The 20,757-nt window shown below is 41.2% G+C and overlaps 2 protein-coding genes across 7 annotated transcripts in view; one reads left to right on the top strand and one right to left on the bottom strand.

Moving 5' to 3' along the window:
- Positions 1–5: 5 nt before the first annotated feature.
- LOC147652958 (uncharacterized) lies at positions 6–4,602 on the top strand. 2 transcript variants are annotated; one of them, XR_015287101.1, is made up of 4 exons: positions 6–157; positions 279–431; positions 749–893; positions 1,499–4,602. XR_015287101.1 is itself a non-coding variant. In XM_086890150.1 (4 exons), exons 2-4 carry the CDS (start codon positions 338–340, stop codon positions 1,759–1,761), a joined length of 480 nt encoding a protein of 159 aa, XP_086746276.1. In that variant the 5' UTR covers positions 6–157; positions 279–337; the 3' UTR covers positions 1,762–4,602. The 2 variants fall into 2 exon arrangements, 1 of the variants encoding a protein (XP_086746276.1); XM_086890150.1 differs by having other exon boundaries at positions 279–409.
- A 404-nt stretch (positions 4,603–5,006) lies between these two features.
- Positions 5,007–20,757, bottom strand: part of SLC34A2 (solute carrier family 34 member 2) — a 53,127-nt gene continuing 37,376 nt past the window's right edge. For all 5 annotated transcript variants that reach the window (XM_086890149.1, XM_086890147.1, XM_086890148.1 and 2 more), the window contains 12 exons: positions 19,325–19,439; positions 19,085–19,222; positions 18,482–18,610; positions 17,431–17,574; positions 16,720–16,831; positions 15,674–15,869; positions 14,838–14,933; positions 12,349–12,469; positions 11,479–11,646; positions 10,013–10,129; positions 9,800–9,924; positions 5,007–8,756 (listed from right to left, as the gene is read on the bottom strand). In XM_086890149.1, the coding sequence (XP_086746275.1) occupies positions 8,181–8,756; positions 9,800–9,924; positions 10,013–10,129; positions 11,479–11,646; positions 12,349–12,469; positions 14,838–14,933; positions 15,674–15,869; positions 16,720–16,831; positions 17,431–17,574; positions 18,482–18,610; positions 19,085–19,222; positions 19,325–19,430 (2,028 nt within the window). In that variant the 5' untranslated portion in view covers positions 19,431–19,439 and the 3' untranslated portion in view covers positions 5,007–8,180. The remainder of the gene's footprint in view (positions 8,757–9,799; positions 9,925–10,012; positions 10,130–11,478; positions 11,647–12,348; positions 12,470–14,837; positions 14,934–15,673; positions 15,870–16,719; positions 16,832–17,430; positions 17,575–18,481; positions 18,611–19,084; positions 19,223–19,324; positions 19,440–20,757) is intronic.

Here is a 20,757-nt window from a genome sequence, read left to right as displayed (position 1 = left end):
CCCCAGGAACCTTGACTTAGCTATTTCAGATACTTCCTTTTTCTAGAGCAATTTTTCTCATCCTTTTTGAGCTGAAAAGCTGCTTGAAACTTTTAACAGGAAAAAAGTTTTCCAGCCCATCTTGAATGGCATTTGTTTGTAATCCAATAAATTTAAAGTAATGTTTTGGGGGCTACTTCATTATTAATTTATCTTTAATTTTCTTATTTCCATGCATGGAAATACATGTGATTGTTTAAAAATAAACAACAATTTTGACTGCTTGTGATATTTTACAGCACCAGTTATCCTCCTAGTCATTTGCAGGCCTAAGACTAAGAACTGCCCATCATACATCATGCACATTCAGGCACAGGCAGGCTTTGAAAATTGTGCCCTACAGAGGCTGAGGTCAATGCCTCCTCCTGAGGTGAGCAAGGCACTTGGTCCAGGTGAGGAAATTTTAAATTCCTCTGGGATTTGCAACTAGGAGAATTGCCAGTATGCGTCAACAGATGGTGCCGGAATGGCCCTTTCTACTGGTCACATGTGAAATCTGTTCTCAGCTCTGTGATATTCTCCATTAACCAGAATTGGCTTTGTTGAAGATGCTCTAAGTACAGGAATTCTGCCATCCAGTCTGCCTTGTCGATTTTAAAAGAATGCTAAACCTTTTAAACGCTAAATTTGATGTTAAAGCAATGATGTTCACCATCTAGCAAGGAACAGAGCATTTTGTAAAACTCATGTATTTGAAATTTTGGCTTAGGTCCATGACTCAACAAAAGAGGGAGGAGCCCCCACTGATCTCTGCCTACATTCTGCCCTATGTCTGAGTCAGCCCCAAGCCCTGGTGTCCAAGCTCCAAGAACCAGGATGTCCTCAAGACCCTGCAGCTCCACCACATCGATGGGGTGAGTATGGGGACAACCTCTGAAAAGCAGACCTGGCTACTGTATCCTGCTGCATCTCTGCCCTACAAATGCCCTAATGCACCCAAGGGTTATGTTTTGTCTTTGTGGATGCTCTGGCTGAGTGGTCCTTCCAGCTCTTATCAGCTTGAGATTTTTGACCCCCAAAACACCTTCCAGGATGACATCTACAGTGTCTCTGTGGAAACATTTTCATTGACTGAACATTTTGTTAATTACTCTTGCTTAAAAATTACCCAATGGGGTGTCCTGAAACTGGGTTTTAATTAAAAGTGACAAAGGCTGAGTAAAGGTAGCTTCAAACACTCCTGCCAGAATGGTGTGACAAGCCTTTCCCTGGCAAGGAATTGCTGCACATGGTGTAAGAAAGCCCAAAAGCTTTACACTAAGCTGTGGCTTAATGTAATTTATTCAAATCACCTGTTACACATGGTCAAGACATCTTAACAGCTTTAAAAGTTGCCTCTCAGGTATTATACCTCTGACTCACATCCAAGAGGGGCAGCTGAACATGACTTGGTAAGAAGTTAGTTTAATAGAGGAAGACTCTTTGTGGTGCTTTTAGGCCATATCTGTATCTATCACAGGACAGCTCATTGTTACAGCAGAAGACCGCTTAATCGGAATCTCCAAATTCACCAAGAACCAGACCTCTCATTCTCTGAAGGGACTAATGATGACCTTGAATGACCCACAAATTAATCTCTCGGACTCTTTTTCAGTTACTGGTTTCAACGGTGTTGTTTTCCTAGCTGTAGTATCTCAGCCTTATAGCCACTGGTGTCTGGTTATTTTCCCTCATGGGTCATTCTTCCAGCTGCAGACATCTGTCCTAAGTGCACCCACCTGAAATGCTTGCCCACAACACTCTATGTGTGTGCATACCTGAGGTGAAGTGGCCTGGCTGCTCTCCTGCAGAGGGAGGGAGGTCTCCTCCATCCCTCCCCTGGCAGTGTCCAAGATGAAGCCCTGGGGTGGGGTGCCCCCGAGCACTGACCTCCTTCCTCACAGCACCTCAGTGAATGCTTTGAGCCCACCTTATTTAGGGCTTTGTTGAGACTGTGTATACATGGCTGGTGGTCACCTGACTAGGAGGGGTGGACTGGAGCTGCTCCATCACATCCATAACTATGAGATTCTTAGAGAAGATGTCCAGCTCCGTGCATCTGAGCTTAGGATGCCTTGCTTGGTTCACCAGGCACTTAGTTTCACTCCAAGGGAAGTAAAACTTATTCCTTTCCCTGTGTTTCAAGGTAGTGTTGAAATTGCTGATGATGAATGCAAAGTGCTCTCTGCCTGCTGCCATGTACATGCAGTTATCTAACCATCAGGTCCAGCCAGCCACCCAGCCCCAGTATCGATTCCACCTCATCTCACCCCCAGAAGTCCTGACCTGATTTGGAGCTCTGTTCTTCCAGCCCCACTGCTGCTCTGTGATTCCTCAATCCTCAGCAACCCAAGCTCGCAATGTGATGGAGGGAAGGGATAAAACAAAATGTCATTCCCTGCCCTTCCTTTTCCCAAGCTGGGTGAACATCAGACTGGGGATTCCTTGGTTTAGCAGCATTGCTCTGTTTGAGGGGAAGGAAGAACTGTCACAAGCACAAAGAACTGAAGGCAGAGATAGGGTCCTACCTGAGATATAATGAGCTGCTTGGGATTTCTTTCCCCTGTCCATGGATAGAGGTGTCAGCTCTGAGGGCAGTGAGGACATGCCCAACCTGGCCAAAGGCAGCAACCAGGCTAAGCAGATTTCCCCAGGATATACTCAGATTCAGCTTCTTTCCACTTCCAGCATTGAAGCCTGTGATTTAAGCTATGATGCTGTCATTTTCTTCAGAAAAGCTCCTTGTGTCACGCCTGTCCTCAAGCACAGGCCAAAGGATGCTCTGCACCTTGTGGGTGGGAGCAGCCATATGCATCCCATTCTACTGGGGAGTGTTTGAAACTGTTCTAGCACAGTCTTTGAGGAAGATGGGGAAATTGCACTGATAAGTACCTTTAGGAGTATCTTTTCAGATTATATAAGAGCAGGAAGCAAGTAACAGGAGTCAGTACCTTTTGCTTGTACTATGCAGCAACACCAGAACCAGCCTTCAAGCTGGCAACCATTTGAGATCCAGTGCCTGAGGCCATTGCATTAGTCAGTTAAAATAGGGCTTAATTCTCTCCTCACTCACATGAGAACCAATTTTCCTAATGTCAATTATGGCCGCGTATTGCCTCACCGAGGGCAGCATTTGGTCCACAAATTGTTTGCCTGTCCTATAATTTATGCATTTTGCATTGTGTAAAAAAAACCCCTGTCTATCAGCTGTGGTGTTGGTTGCAAAACATCTGCTCCTGTAATTATCCTGACTGTTTATGTCATGGTAATGTGTCCTTAGATGTTGAGCCACGTAAAAAGATTGATACACCAAAAGTGTAAATGGCTATTAGGGAATTTCATCAGGGGCTGGGTAAGATACAATGCTTGTGACAGTTTAATTCTAGCCTTAGCTCTGCCTCTCTTGTTGTCTTGTTGAAACACTCAGATCTCAGTTGTCAGGGGAAATCTGCTTAGGGACAACTCCATTAAATCAGTGAGATTACTATCCAATATGAAAAGTGAACACTCAGTTCTCTCATACGGATCACATGTTTTCTTTGTAGTAGAATTGTCATAAAGGGATTAAGATCTAAAGAATACTCTGTAAAAATATCATGATTGGGTTTACACATGCAGTGTCATGCCTCTGGCATGTGGCAATACCAGGAGTGGCCATTAGATAGTGAAAAAAACATCCGAATGCAGATAAAGTGCTTGCATGAAGCACAGCCCACTGAGATGATGCAACAGAAACATGGTCTGGTGTTCCCTGGTGTGTGTGTGTGTGTAATATTCTTCCTTATGCAGTTGTTGAAACAGTGGATTTCTGCTTTACACTGCTCACCTTTTATGTTTAAAAGACCTGATGAGATCGTGTACTATTGATTGTATGTTGGTTCAGCTGCTGCCAGTGGTACCACAGCAGCCTGCACCTCCAATAATTTGCTGTCAATCAGAGAAAAGCCTTTCTCAATGGCACAGTGAGTGGCCAAAGGGCCTGGCTGGGTGCCCACCACCACATGGTGAGACGAAGGAAGAGATGATGGAGCATTCAAGCAACATTTCAGACTAACCCGAAGTGAGCTGCACAGTGGTAGACCTGGTGCAGTTCATTGCAGTGTTATAAAGAGTTTGAAACCGGAGGAAGTGAATGTGGAACTTCAGCAGAGACTAAAAAGGCACCAAAAGGAGCTGTAGACAACATGGTTAAGTTGCAAGCAGAAGGGAAGAGGACAGAGAACAGGCAATGAGCTGAAGCATTGTTTGCACATTTTGAAAGCTTCTGATGAGAACTGCTATCGGTTAAATAGTGATAAGCAGTGCTGAACTTTGTCCCAGCAGTTTGGAAATGGAAAGGTGGGTGGCACTATGTGTGCCTGTGTCCTGGGTGTGCTTTGACTCCCAGCTGACAGAGTCATGGAAGATGATGAATTGGAGTACTTATGCATGGATGTAAGAAGCTCTAAGTTATGGGCCTAGGGTGCTTACTGCACTTTCAGAAAAAGCCACTCTGCACTTTAGATAACAGCATAAATATTGGTGTTATAAGAAATAGTTCTGCTTTCCTCATTTCAATAAAACATGGTGTAATTTGGAATGAAAGGCGCTTTTGGGGCTGGTTCCTCAGCTACTCTTGAGCTCATGATTAGGAAGTCTAATAACATTTTCAGTACTCTTTAACACATTTAAAGACCACTTTTTATTTCTCTCTCTCTGGTTAATTTTAAGCTCCATAGGTCATGTGTGATTGAAAAAATAGGAGAAAGATGGATATTATTGCCAGTTATAAGCCAGATATCACTCGGGTCACAGGGCATAAGGAACACTGTGGAGACACTCTGCCAGAGAATGCAGGAGGAGTCTGAGCCTCCTACAGTGACACAGGTAATTTGTGGTGACTAGTCATGCATCCTGTTGGCATAATAGCATTGTCTTTGCTCTTACATGCTTGCCTTCACTAAGGATAATCTGTAGCACTCTGCCAGAAAATATCTTGACCCACGCAGTTGCACCAGGCAATTCTTTTTATTTTTCTCCATATGAAAATCTCTCATTCACATGAAAATATTGGACACACAGGTGCTTTTCTTTAGTGCTCAGTGCTAAAAAATCCTTCTCATTTCTTGCACATTGCATCAGCTCAGGCTAGAACTTGTCTGAATAGTTATTTTTCAGCAGGATTCTATGATATGAATATTAATAGATATTATGAAAAGATTTTTTTAAACTTCTCTTTATTTTTACATTCAATGCATGAGGACAGACAAGATGAACATTCATGACAAAATATAAAGATATATACTGTCCTTGAAACAGTTAAAAGATAAAGTGTTTAAGAGTTTAAAAAAGTATTTTAGAAAGATTTTATTTCCAAAATTCATCATTACAGAAAATTCAGATCTTTTAGAAACATAGTGTTTAATATCCTTGTGTATTAAGCCATATTGTGAAAGTCTATAGTTGCTTTTCATCTTTAAGAAATCTGTCTCTGCATTACCAACAATCTTTAAGTAACCTATTGATGGAGCCAACAGTCTCCATAATACACAGTATACACAGTTACAAACAATTGAAAAGTTATATTACAAAATATACAGTAGTTCCTTTTTACATTTTTATAGATAAACATTGCATAGTTTTCAAATATGCAATATATAACACAATCACGAGCCTTTTTCTCTATAAGTTATGAAAAATTCTGTACACTCAAACAATTATAAATAAAATGTAAATATCTTTTAGTAAGAGTGTGGGGGTGAGTGTACCAGGACATATCATGTTGTATTAAGCAGAATTATTTGTTGGAATCTGCTTAACACAACGGTACGGTATGGCCTGGAGCAAGGAGAGGAGATCATAGGGGTGACGTTACAAAGAGGAACCATAAAGTACTGATATGCCTGACAATTATTACCCTGATTCTTTTGGAAAAATTGCTTTCCCACAGTCATTATCACTGTTCTTGATGGCTTTACTTCAAGAAGCAAAATAAGGTGCATGTTGTTTAAGAAATGAGTAAAAGTAGACTAAAATGTTTCCTCTTTCAATGGGTGGTCAATGGAAACGTAAGATAACTTGAAAACAATTCTGGATATTTTTCTCATATTTTTCCCAAAGAAACAGGGCATGGGAAATGCACACTGACATTTAAAGAAACAAATTCAAAAAGCATCCAGAATTGTGAGCACAAACTGAAGAAGAATTACTGAAAATATAAAAATTCCACTTTAAAAATGAGGTGCTGACAAAATTCTGTTTCAACTATATGAAGCATAGGGAAAATAACTTTAAAAAGAACACTTGACATAATTCTGCTGTTTGCTACTGCACTCCAAAAGAGCAGAACTATATCAAAACTAGATGTTCTTGGAAATTCACTCTGATTCTAAGCATTTTGTCACTGGCTCACAATTACAGAAACAGTTAAATTCTCAGCCTGAATGCAATTTGCAAACACATACTTTGCCAGTTTTCATGTTAGTTTAAAAAAGTAAATTAAAACAATTTTCACTTCTAAAATGTGTGTATTTACCTAATTGGTGAATTTAACCTATTGAATTCCAAGCTCTGCAGAAAACAACTGTTCAGAAGTAATTGTGTTCTAGCAGCACTGAGTGGCTTTGTTACACTAAGGGTCTTCTCAGCATTTCATTACACGTTTCATTTAAAATTCAGCCACTTAAATGGGCTTTGACAATGACACTTGGTTTATACTCAGCCACCTAATTTTTTTCTGAATATTAGTGATGGGATAATGTCCCATACTTAGTAATATCTAAACTGTTGAAAACCAGCAGAAGTACTGAGTGCATCTTTGAAATTATCTTCTTCTGACTTTGAAATTATGTCTTCTGTCAGCCCATAGTTCGAGCAGTCTCACAAGCATTTACTAAAACATCAGTAAGGTAAAATTTGAGCACAAGCAGCTTCCTACCAAGTATTGCACTACCCATGGATTTGCTAGACGTTGTGACTACACTCCTAATGGATTTTATCTGGGATTTGGATTGCTACATAAAATTGCTAGTAAAATTCACATTATTTCCAAGTAGGGTGGTTTGGAACACAAAGGGGTAGTGAAAACCCCTTTCTCTCCAGTAAACGTTACCAGATGCCCTGTGCTAGCCATAATCTGCTCTGCAGGCTGCCTCTGTTATAGGTTTAAAGCCAGTCTGCACTGCTATCTCCTTTTGTGGTGCAGGCAAACGGAGCCACAGCTGCACACAGATCTCCTGGCATCAGCCCAGGCTGGCACAGCTCTCTCCTCTCCTACAGTGGCCACTTGTCCTCCGTCCTGCACCAGTCCTTAGCCGTGGGATTTCATGGTGAACAGGACTGAAGAGAACCATGTAGAGAGAGGAGTGGCCACACAATCACATCCTCAGTCAGTCAAGACCTTTGATAGCAACCTGATATCTCCATGCACAGTTCTTAACATTCAGCAGGCAGAGGGAGCAGCAATTACTTTTACAGTCTTTAGCCTGAGATAACAGAAGATTATAGCTCCTGTCCCCACTATTAGAGGAGATAGAGAGGGCTCCAAATGGGTTTACGTGCACCCTTATGCCGGAGTAGGACTCCAAGAGCTTCAGAAGGGTGTCCCAGCATTTCATTTTCCTTCACACACATAGATTCTGTGCATTCTAGGAAAGCTACTGTTTTCCATTTTGACCACTGCAGACAGGTCAATGAAAACATGTGGATTCCCTTTTTTTTTCCTTTTCTTCCCCTATTTCTCCCCCCACCCCTGCCTTTTTTTTTTTTAATTTCAAGGGCTTTTTAGGTATTATGAAGTAATTTCTGCTGAGTCAGTAGGTCAGAAAGGCTGTTCTACAAGTGCATTGTTTATTGGTTTTTTAAGTTTGAACTGACTGCCACTTCCTTTATCCCTCTCTTCATGGGACTACATGAGGATTTCTTTTGTTTGCTACTGATAACATTGGAGGAAGGTACCACATAGTAGATCCTCTGTGAGCAAATCTGTCATTAGCTTTGCAACTGAGCATAGATTTTCTAGGGACTTTGTCAACTTGTCTGACTCCCTTCCTTGATGAGTGATGTATCACTGGCTTCAGAAACCTAACAAAATATTCACTCTGTCCTCAGTGCAAGGTCCAAGGTGGTTTTGATGAGCCTGGCTGTCCTGTGCTGTATCTCTGCTAATATGTATGTATCCAATACTATAAGGCTGTGTTGTTTGTGCCTGATTTGTCAACACAAGCTACAGCTGGTGCCCTTCTTCCACCTCTTTCTTCATCAGCCATTGCCATGGTGTTTTCATAAACTTCCATAGTTTTTAGCTGATTGTCTTTGGCACCCTCTTGTTCAGCATTGACTTTGCAACACTTGCAGAAGCCACAGCAGTGTTTCCCACAAAAAGCAAGTGAAGACATAATTATATTGTCCCAGGGCTCTAGGGAGTGCATCCAGACAGGTAGGAAATCCCAGTTTTGGAGCTTCTCAGGCAGCGAATGTGGTCGCCTTTTCTGCATAACATTAATTACAACCACAGCAATAAAAAGAATAAACAGGGGAAGGCAAACACCCAAAAGGACTGCCCAGCCTGCCAGTGACAGACCAAATACAAACAAAGGCAAAAGAAAGAAACAGAGGAGAAGATAAAATATAGCAAACCATCTGTACTGGGCTGTTATATTTCCCAAGGTCTTGGACATGCGGATTGGCAGGCGGGTATAAGGTATCGGATAAAACAGAATAATCCCAGAGACATTGAAGAAAAAGTGGCACAGGGCAATCTGAAAGCAAAAACATTTGAGAAGTTCATTAGCTAAAACACCATTAAATGCTCCTACCCCCATGATAATTGCTTTAGCAAGCCTGAGTCTTTTAATGCTTACAGGAGGCACTTAGAATAAGCGTATATTGAACAAAACAATACATTCCCTGCTCACCTAATCTATTTAAATTTTGTAACTGTTATCAGACTAAAGTAAATATGAAAGTACAGGGGTTTATTTATAAAGGGCATTATAAAACGAGCATGGTATCATGAAATCTGAGCTTTATCAAGATAGCATCTTTTCATGATTACATCTGTTGCCTGAGGACAATAAAATGACTTCTGTAATTTTCATGATTTACTTTAGCTAGCAAAGACATTCATCGTATTCACCAAGGAAACGTCATTATCTTTTCACTCTTTGATGTAAAGCATTCATTCAAATGTTACTTTCTGCCAGGTTCTTAACTGGGTGGAAAAACGGAGGCCAAAGGCAGGCTTCCTACTTTTAAAATAGTGTGAGGCAAAAAGGAATTCAATAAAACCCACTCAAATTGCATTTACAATGAGAAAAACAGATGCCATGATGTTCACTCCAACGTCAGATAGATAGAGAGCTTGCCAGCTCAAGGATTATGAAACATTCACTCAGGCTACGGGAGTCCTTGTACTCTTCATGAACTGAATTAGGGTCCTGAGCAGAGAGCTTACAGAAGTCATTAACCCTCAGAGAGTTCTCAGTGTGTGGGCACTGAACTCCATGCAGCAAAGACCCCACACTCAGGGGTCAAGTGGCCTCCCCTGTCTCAGTTCTGAATCAATTCACACAGGTCAAGACAATTTACGAAAACAAGATTAGGTGTACGTTGATATTCTGAGAATATTTAATGCAACCTTTTCGCTCCAGCAGTTGAAGTGAATGCGTTGTCATTAACAGCACACACAAAAGCAGGCACAACATGAGCTTATTTGCATCACAGCCACTTTTGTCTGCCATGTTTCTCTTCAGAAAAGTTACAACTTATAAATGGAGTCAAGAAAACATTGTTTCATACTGACCTGTAATGAATATTTTAATGTACTCCCGGGACTTGCTAAAGCTGCAAGTATAGCTGTTGTGGTTGTGCCAATGTTGGCTCCTAAAGTGAGGGGGTAAGAGCGCTCAATGCTTATAACGCCAATGCCTACAAGAAAAGAAACACAACTGAGTTGGTTTCAGACTGATGGAGAAGATAAAACATGGTAATAAAGAGCGCAGAATTTACAACTTACCAACAAGGGGTGTAATAGCAGATGTGAAAACAGAACTACTTTGGACAACGAAGGTCATACCAGCCCCTGCGAGCATAGCCAGGTATCCAGCAAGCCAAGTAAAAGGAAATGGAAAATCTAAAAATTAAAAGGAAAGCACTGCTGTTAGCATAATAGAGCTATGCAACAGTAACACCACAGTGGACTGTTAAGCACTTAAAACGTAGATATATTGTTTGGATATTGGGTCTCAAATGACAATTTGGGGTCAGTTCTACAACTTTGATTTATCCTGTTTGCTGTGCTCCTTCTACAGACTTGCACCACTGGATACACTTTGAGATGGACACCAGACTAGCTAGACACCTGTCCTGGCCCAGGGTAGCGTGCATGTTGTGATACAGTTAGGTACCAGAAATGTTTCCTCAGAGGTCAACACAAAACCTTGTGGGTGTTTTGAGAGCCTTGGTTTCTGCAACCAGGCACCCACTGCATGGATCAGATCTTCAGAAAGCTCTGAAGACCATCCTGACAGAACCAAGTTCTTTGTTCTAACTAGTTCCAAGCAGGTTGTCTCCTAAAAATTCACTTGTTAACTCTTGCAGAGAGCAGCTAATTACACTGACTAGAGAAATGGGGCACAAATGCTCCCCTGTAGTCTGCAGATTAATGGGGAGAACTGAGAAGTGAGGACTTAATCAGTTGGAAAGACGCAGAGGAACACAGAGCAGGTCCCAAATTAAATAAGCAGTAGTGGTCAGCTGTTTACTTTCTACACTTTGCTTTTAATTCTGGCAATGTTCTTTGCCCAGGAGAAGACAGCTTGGAGACCACTTTGTTGCCTTCTGTATTTCTGTGAACCCTCACTTCAACCACAGCCTGAGATCTGCACCAGGACTGTTTTTCTCTGCTACAGCTTCTAATCTCTCCATTAAAGACAGTATGAAGCAAAAGCAGCGTGGTGAAAAAAAACCCTAACATTTGCACTCAGTGGATCCAGGCTGAAAAAAATGCCTGGACAGCACAGGGAAAGACAGAAAAACACCACCATTCAAGGCTGCCTTATCCTGCTGAAGAGAGGCTTAGGCAGCAGAACAGGATAAGATCATTGCTACAAACTTTTTCAATTTACTTTAGAAGGAATATATAGGCCATCACAATCTCAGCACTTCAGTGCTCTCTTTTGAGGATAGGAACACTACATTTCTAACAGCTAATGATTATACATCTAGAAACAGAGCCTGGACTTTGGTCTCTAATGCTGTTAATCTGCTGCATTTCTCAATCAAGCTGTTCACTAATAGATTTTTAAATGAAAGGAAAAAAAACGCTTGGGAGAAAAAATGTTGGGCAGTGTGCATGATTTTCATCCAATAGTATTTTCTTTAAAATATTCTATAGTGTCTTCCAGAACAGGAGACATCAATAAACATGCTCAGTGTCCTTGTCATTCCTAGAAACAATCCTCAGGAAAAGCAGATAGTTACCAGTGTTGATTGTCTTCTTGATAACACTCGCCACTTGTCCTTTAAGCACAGAGTTTAATAGCTTCACGATCATTATCAAACAGGAGCACAGAACAAGCAGGGACAAAGCCAGAAGGATGAGCCCGATGGCAAGATCAGGCAGGTCTGAGTTTACAAAGATGTGTTTGCCTGAAAAAGAAAAGGAAAATTAATTAGCCTACCCACACTTTTGCCTGTGGTCCTAAGCCCAGCTCTGGTTTTCATCCACTGCCTTAAGAAAATTGGACCAAAGCACACAAAACTTGAGGGGTTGATGCAAAGAGGGGAAATGCCATCTTTTGTCCTCCACAAAAGCCATGTCTGAGTGAGGCAGGAGAGGTGCTTCTATAGAAATGCTTATAAAATACACAGCAGGCACCCCTATGAGGCAGGCAGGAACTAGGTGACTATGTGCAAGGGAGAGGAGTACAAAGGCAGGAGAAAATTTTGGGGTGCTCCAAGTTGCATGGTGAGTCAGCTTTTCCCAGAGGTGTCTGCATGCCTGAGAAGGGCTGTTGAAAGTCCTGCAAGGCATGCATGGGGATGGAGATATCCTAGCAACCATTACAGCAAAGTAACCGTAGCTCCAAGCCATCTGAACATCGAGGGTGACATGATACTGAAGACCTCAATTACTGGTATCAGGCAGCATGGAAAGAGATCCATCTGCAGCCAGATACCACGATGGTGCTGGTAACTGCAGCTGTGAGCTATAACAGAGCACAGCTCCTCAGGCAGCGCCCGCCGTGTCCGTGTGCAGGACAGGGCTTCTGGGTACACCTCTGAAGCAGGCTGTTAGCACCATTAGAAAGCTACACAAAGATATTGCAGAGAAGTCGTTTTACTACTTACATTTACTGATATACTCTGTTTCTGTTACATTCTGGAGGGTCCATGTCACGTTATCCTCAGTCCAGCAGAAGTCAGGAGATGTGCAATTGTCGGAAGATGAAATTGTGACATTCTGCAGTGTCTAAAGATTGCCAGACAAAGTAGATAGTTCAGTCATCTACAGTCCTTTATTAAGAGCTCATGCAGAATTTTCAAATTTTACTGCAACCAAGATTCATCAGCTAAAAAGTCAGAATTGTATGTTGGCACCACATTAATGACATGGTAGCATTTTGCATTCTTAAAATAAGAGATTATGCTGTTACCCAAGCCAATCAGTACAACATTTAAAGATTAAAATATCCCCAAAATCTTCTACATTGTAATAAACACAGCACCAAGGCACTAACGGCTAAGGAAGTTAACTACTGATGACAGTTTTTGTGGAGTGAGCTTCATGTTTAGCTGCAGCTGTGGGACAGTGGCCTTCCTTTTCCAGCCAGTGCCACAGCTTCCTTGGTCAAAGAGAGACCCCTTTACTGACATCTCCATGCAGTTGGTGTTCTGATGAGTACTACAGGACTGCGAGTCAGAATGCTATAACACTAGTGCAGTCTCCCTTGCTGGATGAGCACAAAGTGCTTGAACTGATTTTCTGTGCCTCAGTTTCCATGTCTGTAGAAACAGAAGTGCTGCCACTACTTGAATTTTCAAAGTTCAAATGCTATCTAAGAGCTTATTACAAGCACTATGATTAGCATTATTAAATTACTGAATTTCTATGTCTACCACAATAAAACCTTCCTTACAAGCCCTCCTAGACCGGATATACTGCATTCTGACACCAGGTCCATAAGTCATTATGCAGATTAAGGAAGCGTTTGCTGACTGAGCTGTACTTCCACACGAGAGCAGCCAAATGGACTCTGAACCGTGCTCCTGAACACGAGCTATCTTTCCAAAGTGCTTGACTGATTTTCTTTTGCAGAAATGGGGAAAGAAAAATCATGGGTTTTTTGCTGGGTACTTCCTACTGACACCTGCATTTGTACCTCCCTGCAGATGATGCAGGTGGGCAAAACTAGGAGTGGATCTAGTGCCCCCACATCTCCAGGGAGCACTTGGGCTCCAGGCCCCTCATCCTGTAAATCTTTACAAACACAACACAATCTTGTTTCTCACCTTCCTGAAATTTTTTCAAACATCTGAGTTTCAAAGCAGCTACACTAGGTCAAAATATTTGTTTTGCTTTAAACATATGTGGTCTGCATGTATATATCCTTGCCATAAGTCTGTTTTATAATTTTTGCTAGAAATTCATTTAACCCAGTAGGAATGCAAGTAAATTAAATTCTTTTCCTTTTCCACCACCAAGATCAAGTAAGAATTCTGGGGGTTTCACATGTTTTTGTAATTTGTCTATAATCTTGAGCAGTAGGTACACAGCCAAAATACAGGCAAACACAGAATAAAGTGTGTGTCTAGAAATACACATTTCCCTCAGCCTGCAATTTCTGTGTAGTTTCTTGTCTTGTGTAGGACTCAGGGGCTCAGACCTCTCCAGCTGAGGGTCAGGCTGTGCCTGCAGGGGCTCTGAGGGCACCAGGCTGGGGCTCTGACCGGGCTCTGGCGGCGGCTCCCGGGGTGAAACCCCCAGAGACCCTGCGGCGTAACCTGAGCAGGGTTTCAGTGAGAACACTGCTCCAGCGCTATCTCCATAGGTAGCATTTCACTGGCCATCCAAACTGTCATTCAATAGGAGCTGAGCACTTAATTTCAACCTCCACAGTGTGTTCCTTAAGTATCTTCTGCCTCAGGACTTCAGGAATTACTTTTCTATACATGCCAACAAGTAGAATACTCTAATTAGAGAATCAAAGGATATTTAATGCCGTAATTGCTGGTTAGCTGAGCAATGCAAACCAAACACTCAGCTCCATAGTTTACCAAAATACTCATTGGTGTCGATCTGGGCAAGAGATTCCTCCAAGCTGCAGGGCTGCTTGGGTGAAGAGGAACAGGACACAGCCCTGCAGAGGCTTTCTCCAAGGGCAGTTTTCCAAGAAAGCTGGAAATAGCCAGCTGCCACCAGATCACCCCAACACACGTAAAACTAAAGCAGATTAGATCAGTAGATAAACAGCGGTTGAAGTGATCTTTTCTCTCGCCTATGTTGCCAATTTTTTCCACTTTCAGTGAGTTGGTGGGAGTATCAGAGTTTAAAGGCATTTTGGTTTGAAAGGAGTAAAAGACTTGGTGCCAATCCAAGTTCTGATAGGCAAGGGCCTGCACCGTACTGAAAGCAGCCAGGTCAAGGTCACCACTGGTGACCATGCTTGGTTTAAGTGGAGCAAAAACTACATTAAATTTTTTTCATTCTTTTTCTGCTGATAAAAACCCCACCCTCATTTAAAAATTCTAATTTCACAATCCTATGATAAGGAGCATCAGCTACAGAGCAGTAGCATATTTCCTGAGGTACCTGACAATTAGTTTAACATGATACTCACCACATTGGTTTCAGTGACACACCAGATCTTTACCAGGCTTTTGTTTTTTGCTGATTCATCATTAGTGGCGATTGCATTTATTACTGATTTATCCAGCTTAAAAAGTAGAATAAAAAAAATTTTAAAATTTTAAAATTTAAATTATTCCAGCTTGTATCAGCACTTCTGTTCAGCTCTACTCAAATAAGCCCCTTTAGAAGCTCAGCCATATAAAACCTGCATGACTCTAATGCTGGAACTCCCACCCAACAGGTAGAGGGTGGTTACTCCTGGAAAAAAGTTATAACTCTACATGCACAAATGTTTTGTCTCGTTCTCCCCACATCATCCACTACCTCATCTCACCCTTTCTGTTTAAACAGCTGCTCTGACACACTTGCCTGACTGTATTTACTGTCACTTCAGAAGCTGTGTGCATCCCCCAGCCTCTAGATGCACATGATTGTATGCACATGACATCCCATCATTTCAGTGTCATCATCAGGTCCTATGCTGATCCTCTGGCTGTGGCAGGTTGTCTCAGCTAGTGCTGTCTGCCAATGTCCAGGCAACAGGCTGCTTTCCCATCCATCCCACATGGCTGTGCTTGTCCTCACCTGCCTTCCCAGTCCTCCTAGCTAGATCTGCCATTGCTGTGGTGAAATGTGGGGGAAATAGGAACTGGAAAATAGAGATGGGGCTTTATGAAATGTGAATAAAGAAAAGAATTCATCTGCTAATGAACTTTACCCTGAGGACACAGAGAAAGGAGCAGGAAACCTTCTCATACTCAGAGCATCTTGATTAGTTGTGACTGAACCAAGTAAGCGGCTTCCTTGAAGTGAGAAAGAGCTTACCTCAATGATGAGCTTTGTAAAGGGGTCTGTGATAACTTTTAGTAGCTCTGGGGCATCCTCACCACTTTCAAGATGAAAGGACTCAACTATAACATTGGTGAGATGGTAGAGATAACCAGAAATAACTTCAATGGGCAACAGCGCAAACACAGCTAGCCAGTTAAAGAAATCATGGATTGTTGCCCCAGCAAAGGCCCTGCAAGAAGAAATTAAAAATCAGAGCTGATTTTAATTAAACAAAACATGTACAACATCAATTAGATATGAAATCATAAAAGTAGAGATGAAGGCCATTTCAAGGTGGGAATAATTTAATTTCTGGGGTCAAAAGAGACAGGTACTTTGTTATGGAGTGCTGGGTTGTCTCCACACTGATGACCAATTAAAGAGCTAGATAGGTGAGTAAAACAAGAAAAACGAGAAAACAGCAAGAAAAACTAGAAAAGACAAAAGTGATCCTTAACATGAGGTTGCCAAGAGAAGGCATTTGAAGAAAGAAGTGGCTGTACAGCCTGTATTCATTTTGCCTCTCACCCATTTTTGGTACATCTTCAATCCTCAACCAGTCATTGCCTCCGGGACCTGTTCTCCCTGACTCCTGGGGCAAGAGTGCTTTGCACCTCTCCCACATGTTTCTGCAAACTGATGATGCCCCTTACATCTCCTCCAAAGCCTGAGGAGCCACAGCTCTTCCCTCAGAGGCTTTGGCTAAGAGTATTTCAGTATGCCCAGTGGGCCATAAATGACAAGGTACCAAAGGCAGGAGCCCTCCCAAGTTTACTGCCCATCTCCAGAAAGCCTCTAAGTGCTCCATGAGCTCCATGAGCTCTCTCAGTGGAGCTCAATGTCAAGTGTCAGTCTAAAAGTTGTCACTGTATATATTTGTATACTTTTGTATATATTTGACAGCCAGAACACTTCATTCCCCTACTGTTACCAGCTCTTGCTTTCTGTACATTTAAGAATCTTTCAACATTGAAATCTCTTTTAAGGAAACCAGACCAAATTCAGGTAATATTAACTTCTTAAACAGTTAAGCACAATACCTTCTAAATTCATTCCGGTCCCCAGCTTGCATAAGTGCCACAATTGTGTTTGTAACTGAGGTGCCTATGTTTGCTCCCATGATGATAGGAATTGCTGCTCTAACAGTCAGCACTGGAAAGCAGAAAAGGAAACACTGAATGAAAAAATCAGATCGTCAGCTCTATGCTTCAATGAAAACTTCTGTTACTATCAGTGAAACCTTGACCTCCCCAGATGTCAGTGGGATTAGCTGCTCCAATCCAAACAGATTTTCTTTTATCAAGCCCCCTGGGAACACGGCACTTCCATAGTTCCACGATCCCCACAGACACTATGGCCCATGGGTATCCACATCTTAGTATTCACCACATCTTAGAGGGACAGATTTTTGAAATGATACCACAGAAAAAATGAAACATTTAACTGCCTAACATGAGAAAAGTATGCAGATAACTCCAAAATTAAGTCATTCAGTGCCAAAGCTAGCAATGATTTTCATTGCAATTGTGGTTTTACTATTATTACTAGTACTAGTACTACTATAGTTATTACTACTAATATTAATTCCATTATTATTCCTTTTTAAAATTTCATTTATAGCTGTGAAAATCTTTTCCTACAGTCTCTGTTCTTTTACCCAAAGCTTCTGCAACTTGAACACAAGTGGGAATGTTTTCACCTGATACAAGGTTCATGAGTGATCTCTAGGAAGGTAATGTAGGCAGACTTACATGTGGAGGACACCATGCTGACTATAATGGATGAGGAGGTACTGGAACTCTGCACCATAACAGTCACCAGAACTCCAATCACCAGTCCCGCAACAGGATTTGAGAGCACTGAATCATCTTTAAATATGTCCCCTGCTGCTTTACCTATAAAAAAAACCAACCAAACATATTCTCAGAGTGATGGAAGTACAAGGTAAAATTCACAGAAATTATCAGAGTGCTTAATTAAAGATCATTCAGCCATTTAATTGATACATATATAACCATGTTTGTTATCCAAAAAAAGTACAATATAGCCCAGAGATCCAGGTTCATGTTCTGGACTCTCAGTTTCTCAGTTTTTAGAGAATACTTTATATTCTCTCTTTTCAGTGACTATGAGCCCTGCTGAACTCTGCAGAGAAGCACATAATGTCACAGCCATCAGCAGAAAGACTTTTGGACAAAAAACTGCACATATCTTGATTTCAATGCTTTTACTTGGTATTTTTGGATACTGAATTAAGGAAAATGCTTTTAATAATACTGATTAATTCTGTTCCTGTACCTTTTGGTGTTTGCAAAATACTTCCACAGAAGTGCATATATTTCTCTGATAACTACTCCTGGGTCCATCACCTGAATTCAACACTTTGAAGTAAATGTAAAAAATACATTTCAATAGTTTCCATCTTTGAAGGATTTGGGGGACATTTCAGTGCTAGATGCTTTGGTCAAAAGCATAATTTTCCTATTTCACCTTGTTGAAATGTCTTTTACATGGAACAGATTTATGCACAGATATATTTTTGTAAACTGTCACTAAAGTAACCGGAATCTACTGGGAAACTGGGGCCAAGAACCCTTATGTCAACAGCTCTTTGGAGTTGGAGACAGAGGACCCTTTCAAACAAATGAAGGTCACTGTTCAGTCAGAGCTACTTCCTTCTCAGTCTACATCTCATCACATATGAAGAATGTTCTTGAAGACTGGTAGCTGTAATTAAGTGTTTTAGACAAAATTTACTGCCTTATTCATAGTTTATTCTTGATACTTGAGATATTTTCATACCTCCTACCAGTTGAAAAGCAGAGCTCAGGACATCCAGAGAACACACGAACATGTAGAGTAATCCAAGTAGCATAATGAACTTCCCTATCCCATAGAGTACACGAATGATTTTTCCTTTTCTATCCAGTTCTGAAAAAAAAAATACATTATATATAAAAGAATTGTTTGAATTTTTCTCTGGGATACTCTAGTGCACAGGCAGAGACAGTGAAGACAAAGACAGTGACATGGCTCCAGTGTGTGATTAAACCCAAAAGAATGTTCTTAATCATATTTTAACTGCAGAAGCAGGTATTTTGTTTACCTACTTTAACCACAAAAAACCTTTTTGGTATGTGACAAAAGCCTTATGAAATCTGACATTGACCCTTGGTTTTATAGTCATCCTATTGAGTAAAAAAAGACCAACAGGTGTGTGGATATAAAATGACATCAGTTCTGGACTGCTTTACGCATATTTCCTTATGTTTTAATGAGGGTAAGAAGCATGATTTCAGGATTTTTCTTAACTGACTGAATATAATACACCCATTAACTCTTGAAGAACATGAGACAAGTGATGGGAAAACAATGTGGGTAACTTATTTACAGAGAAATGGCTACCTGACCACTTGACCCCAGTGTCCTGCAGCTCTGGCAGAGCCCACGGGTCTTCTTCTTCTGGCCTTGTCTCATCTATCAAAGCTACTGTGGAAAATGCAGGTTGAATTTCCCCTTTATTTCCAAGTGAAGTCACATTGCCTGATGAAATAGAACATTTAAAAAATTGTTTAGTTACTTTTCATCTTCTCCAGGGATCTCCAAAACTTATATATTTTTATAATTCATGAGTGAGCACATTACCTTTGTGATTTTCTCCTTCTTTCCCAGCCATGTTCTGGTTTTGTTTGGAAGAGTCCCCAATATAGTTATTGGTTTCAGGCTTTTCTACCTCCGGCCAGGGAGCCATGATCTGTGACTAACAAAGTAGTGTTGATTGAAATGCAAGTGCAGTCAAAACGTTCACCTTACAAGAGTATATGCAAGAAATAGGATAAGATTAAAGAGCAAAGGAGATGAAAATTAAATATAAACTACTTTCCCTTGAACACAATTTTTTACTAAACTTTATGATTTATTCTTCTATTTGGGAAATTGATTTCTCAATTATTTTTTAAATAACAGTTTTTTATTTGTGCACACAATTAAAAAAATTGTTTCCATCTCACATCTCACATCACGCACTTTTAACCGTCATGAAAGCAAAGATTCCTCTGCTTTCCAAAAGATTGGAATTTCTTCTCTTTAATTAATTTTAACTCCTTTCAAAAAAAGTCAGAGAAATATTTTACTTTCTTCCACCTTCTGGGTTGAAGCAACTGTCTGGTAATTCAGGTAAATTACCTTTACCTGGTAATTCAATACACAGACCTTTACCTGGTAATTCAATACACAGAAATTTTCTTAGCAAAAAAAATTCTTCCCTAAAGTACTGCTTAGTTTGGGTCATGAATATTAAACACAATGCCTTGTTGCCTTTACTATCTCATTCCCATGGAAACATGAAGAGGAGAATCCCGGACAAGGTGGAAGAAGAGCCCAGGGTTTTGAGCGTGCTGAATGCCTGGAGAAGAGGACAATTAGAGAGCAGTGGCCATTTGCAGGTCTGTATTTGCCTGTAACTCAAGACTGATGCTGCAAATGAAGCTGGTAGCAGCAAGGTCCATCTCACATAGGCTCTCTCTCTGAGCCTGTTCCTTCCTGACCCCTTTTTAGGCACATTTGACATGCACTGTGATATTAATAAATAATAACTTTATAAGTAAGACATCACAAGTCCAAATCCTGCCAGTATGGGGGCAAGCACATATGACAGACCTGGTCCAGGCAAAAGACAAGGCCAAGCCTGGAAGAGTCCTCCCTATTTACTTCACCAATATTGGAAGCCAGAGGGAGAGACATGAAAGAGAGGGAAAGTGACTATGGAAGGATGAGCCAATATGTACCACAATGTTTCTTCCTTTACAGATTTGATGACATCAGCCAGCACATCCGAAAACTCTGTGGAAAGGATGGGAAAAGTGAACCCTGTCCAGGAAAGCCTCACCTTCAGGTCTGTTTCTTCCACCCTCTCTGCCACGCAAGTCACAGTCAGTGCTGCAGTCAGAGCTGCCCCATGACCAGCACATCTGGTACCCACATGGCTGAAACATTGGTCTGCAAATTTGCCTCCTATGCTCCTCATAAACAGAGCCTCTGTGCCCAGCCTCCAAAAGTCAGAGCTGGTACCATCCTCC

Source organism: Cyanistes caeruleus, chromosome 5, assembly GCF_971803275.1.
Source record: "Cyanistes caeruleus chromosome 5, bCyaCae1.hap1.1, whole genome shotgun sequence".
NCBI classification, from domain to species: domain Eukaryota; kingdom Metazoa; phylum Chordata; class Aves; order Passeriformes; family Paridae; genus Cyanistes; species Cyanistes caeruleus.
The sequence above is the reverse complement of the archived record's forward strand: the minus strand, read 5'-3'. Positions and strand labels throughout refer to the sequence as shown.

Bases quoted from the DNA above. Each gene is read 5' to 3' on its own strand.
- LOC147652958 (XM_086890150.1), top strand. From the start codon at position 338: ATGCACATTCAGGCACAGGCAGGCTTTGAAAATTGTGCCCTACAGAGG. The intron at 410-748 runs GTGAGCAAGGCA...ATTTTGGCTTAG, and splicing joins GGTCAATGCCTCCTCCTGAG to GTCCATGACTCAACAAAAGA. The intron at 894-1,498 runs GTGAGTATGGGG...TATCTATCACAG, and splicing joins AGCTCCACCACATCGATGGG to GACAGCTCATTGTTACAGCA.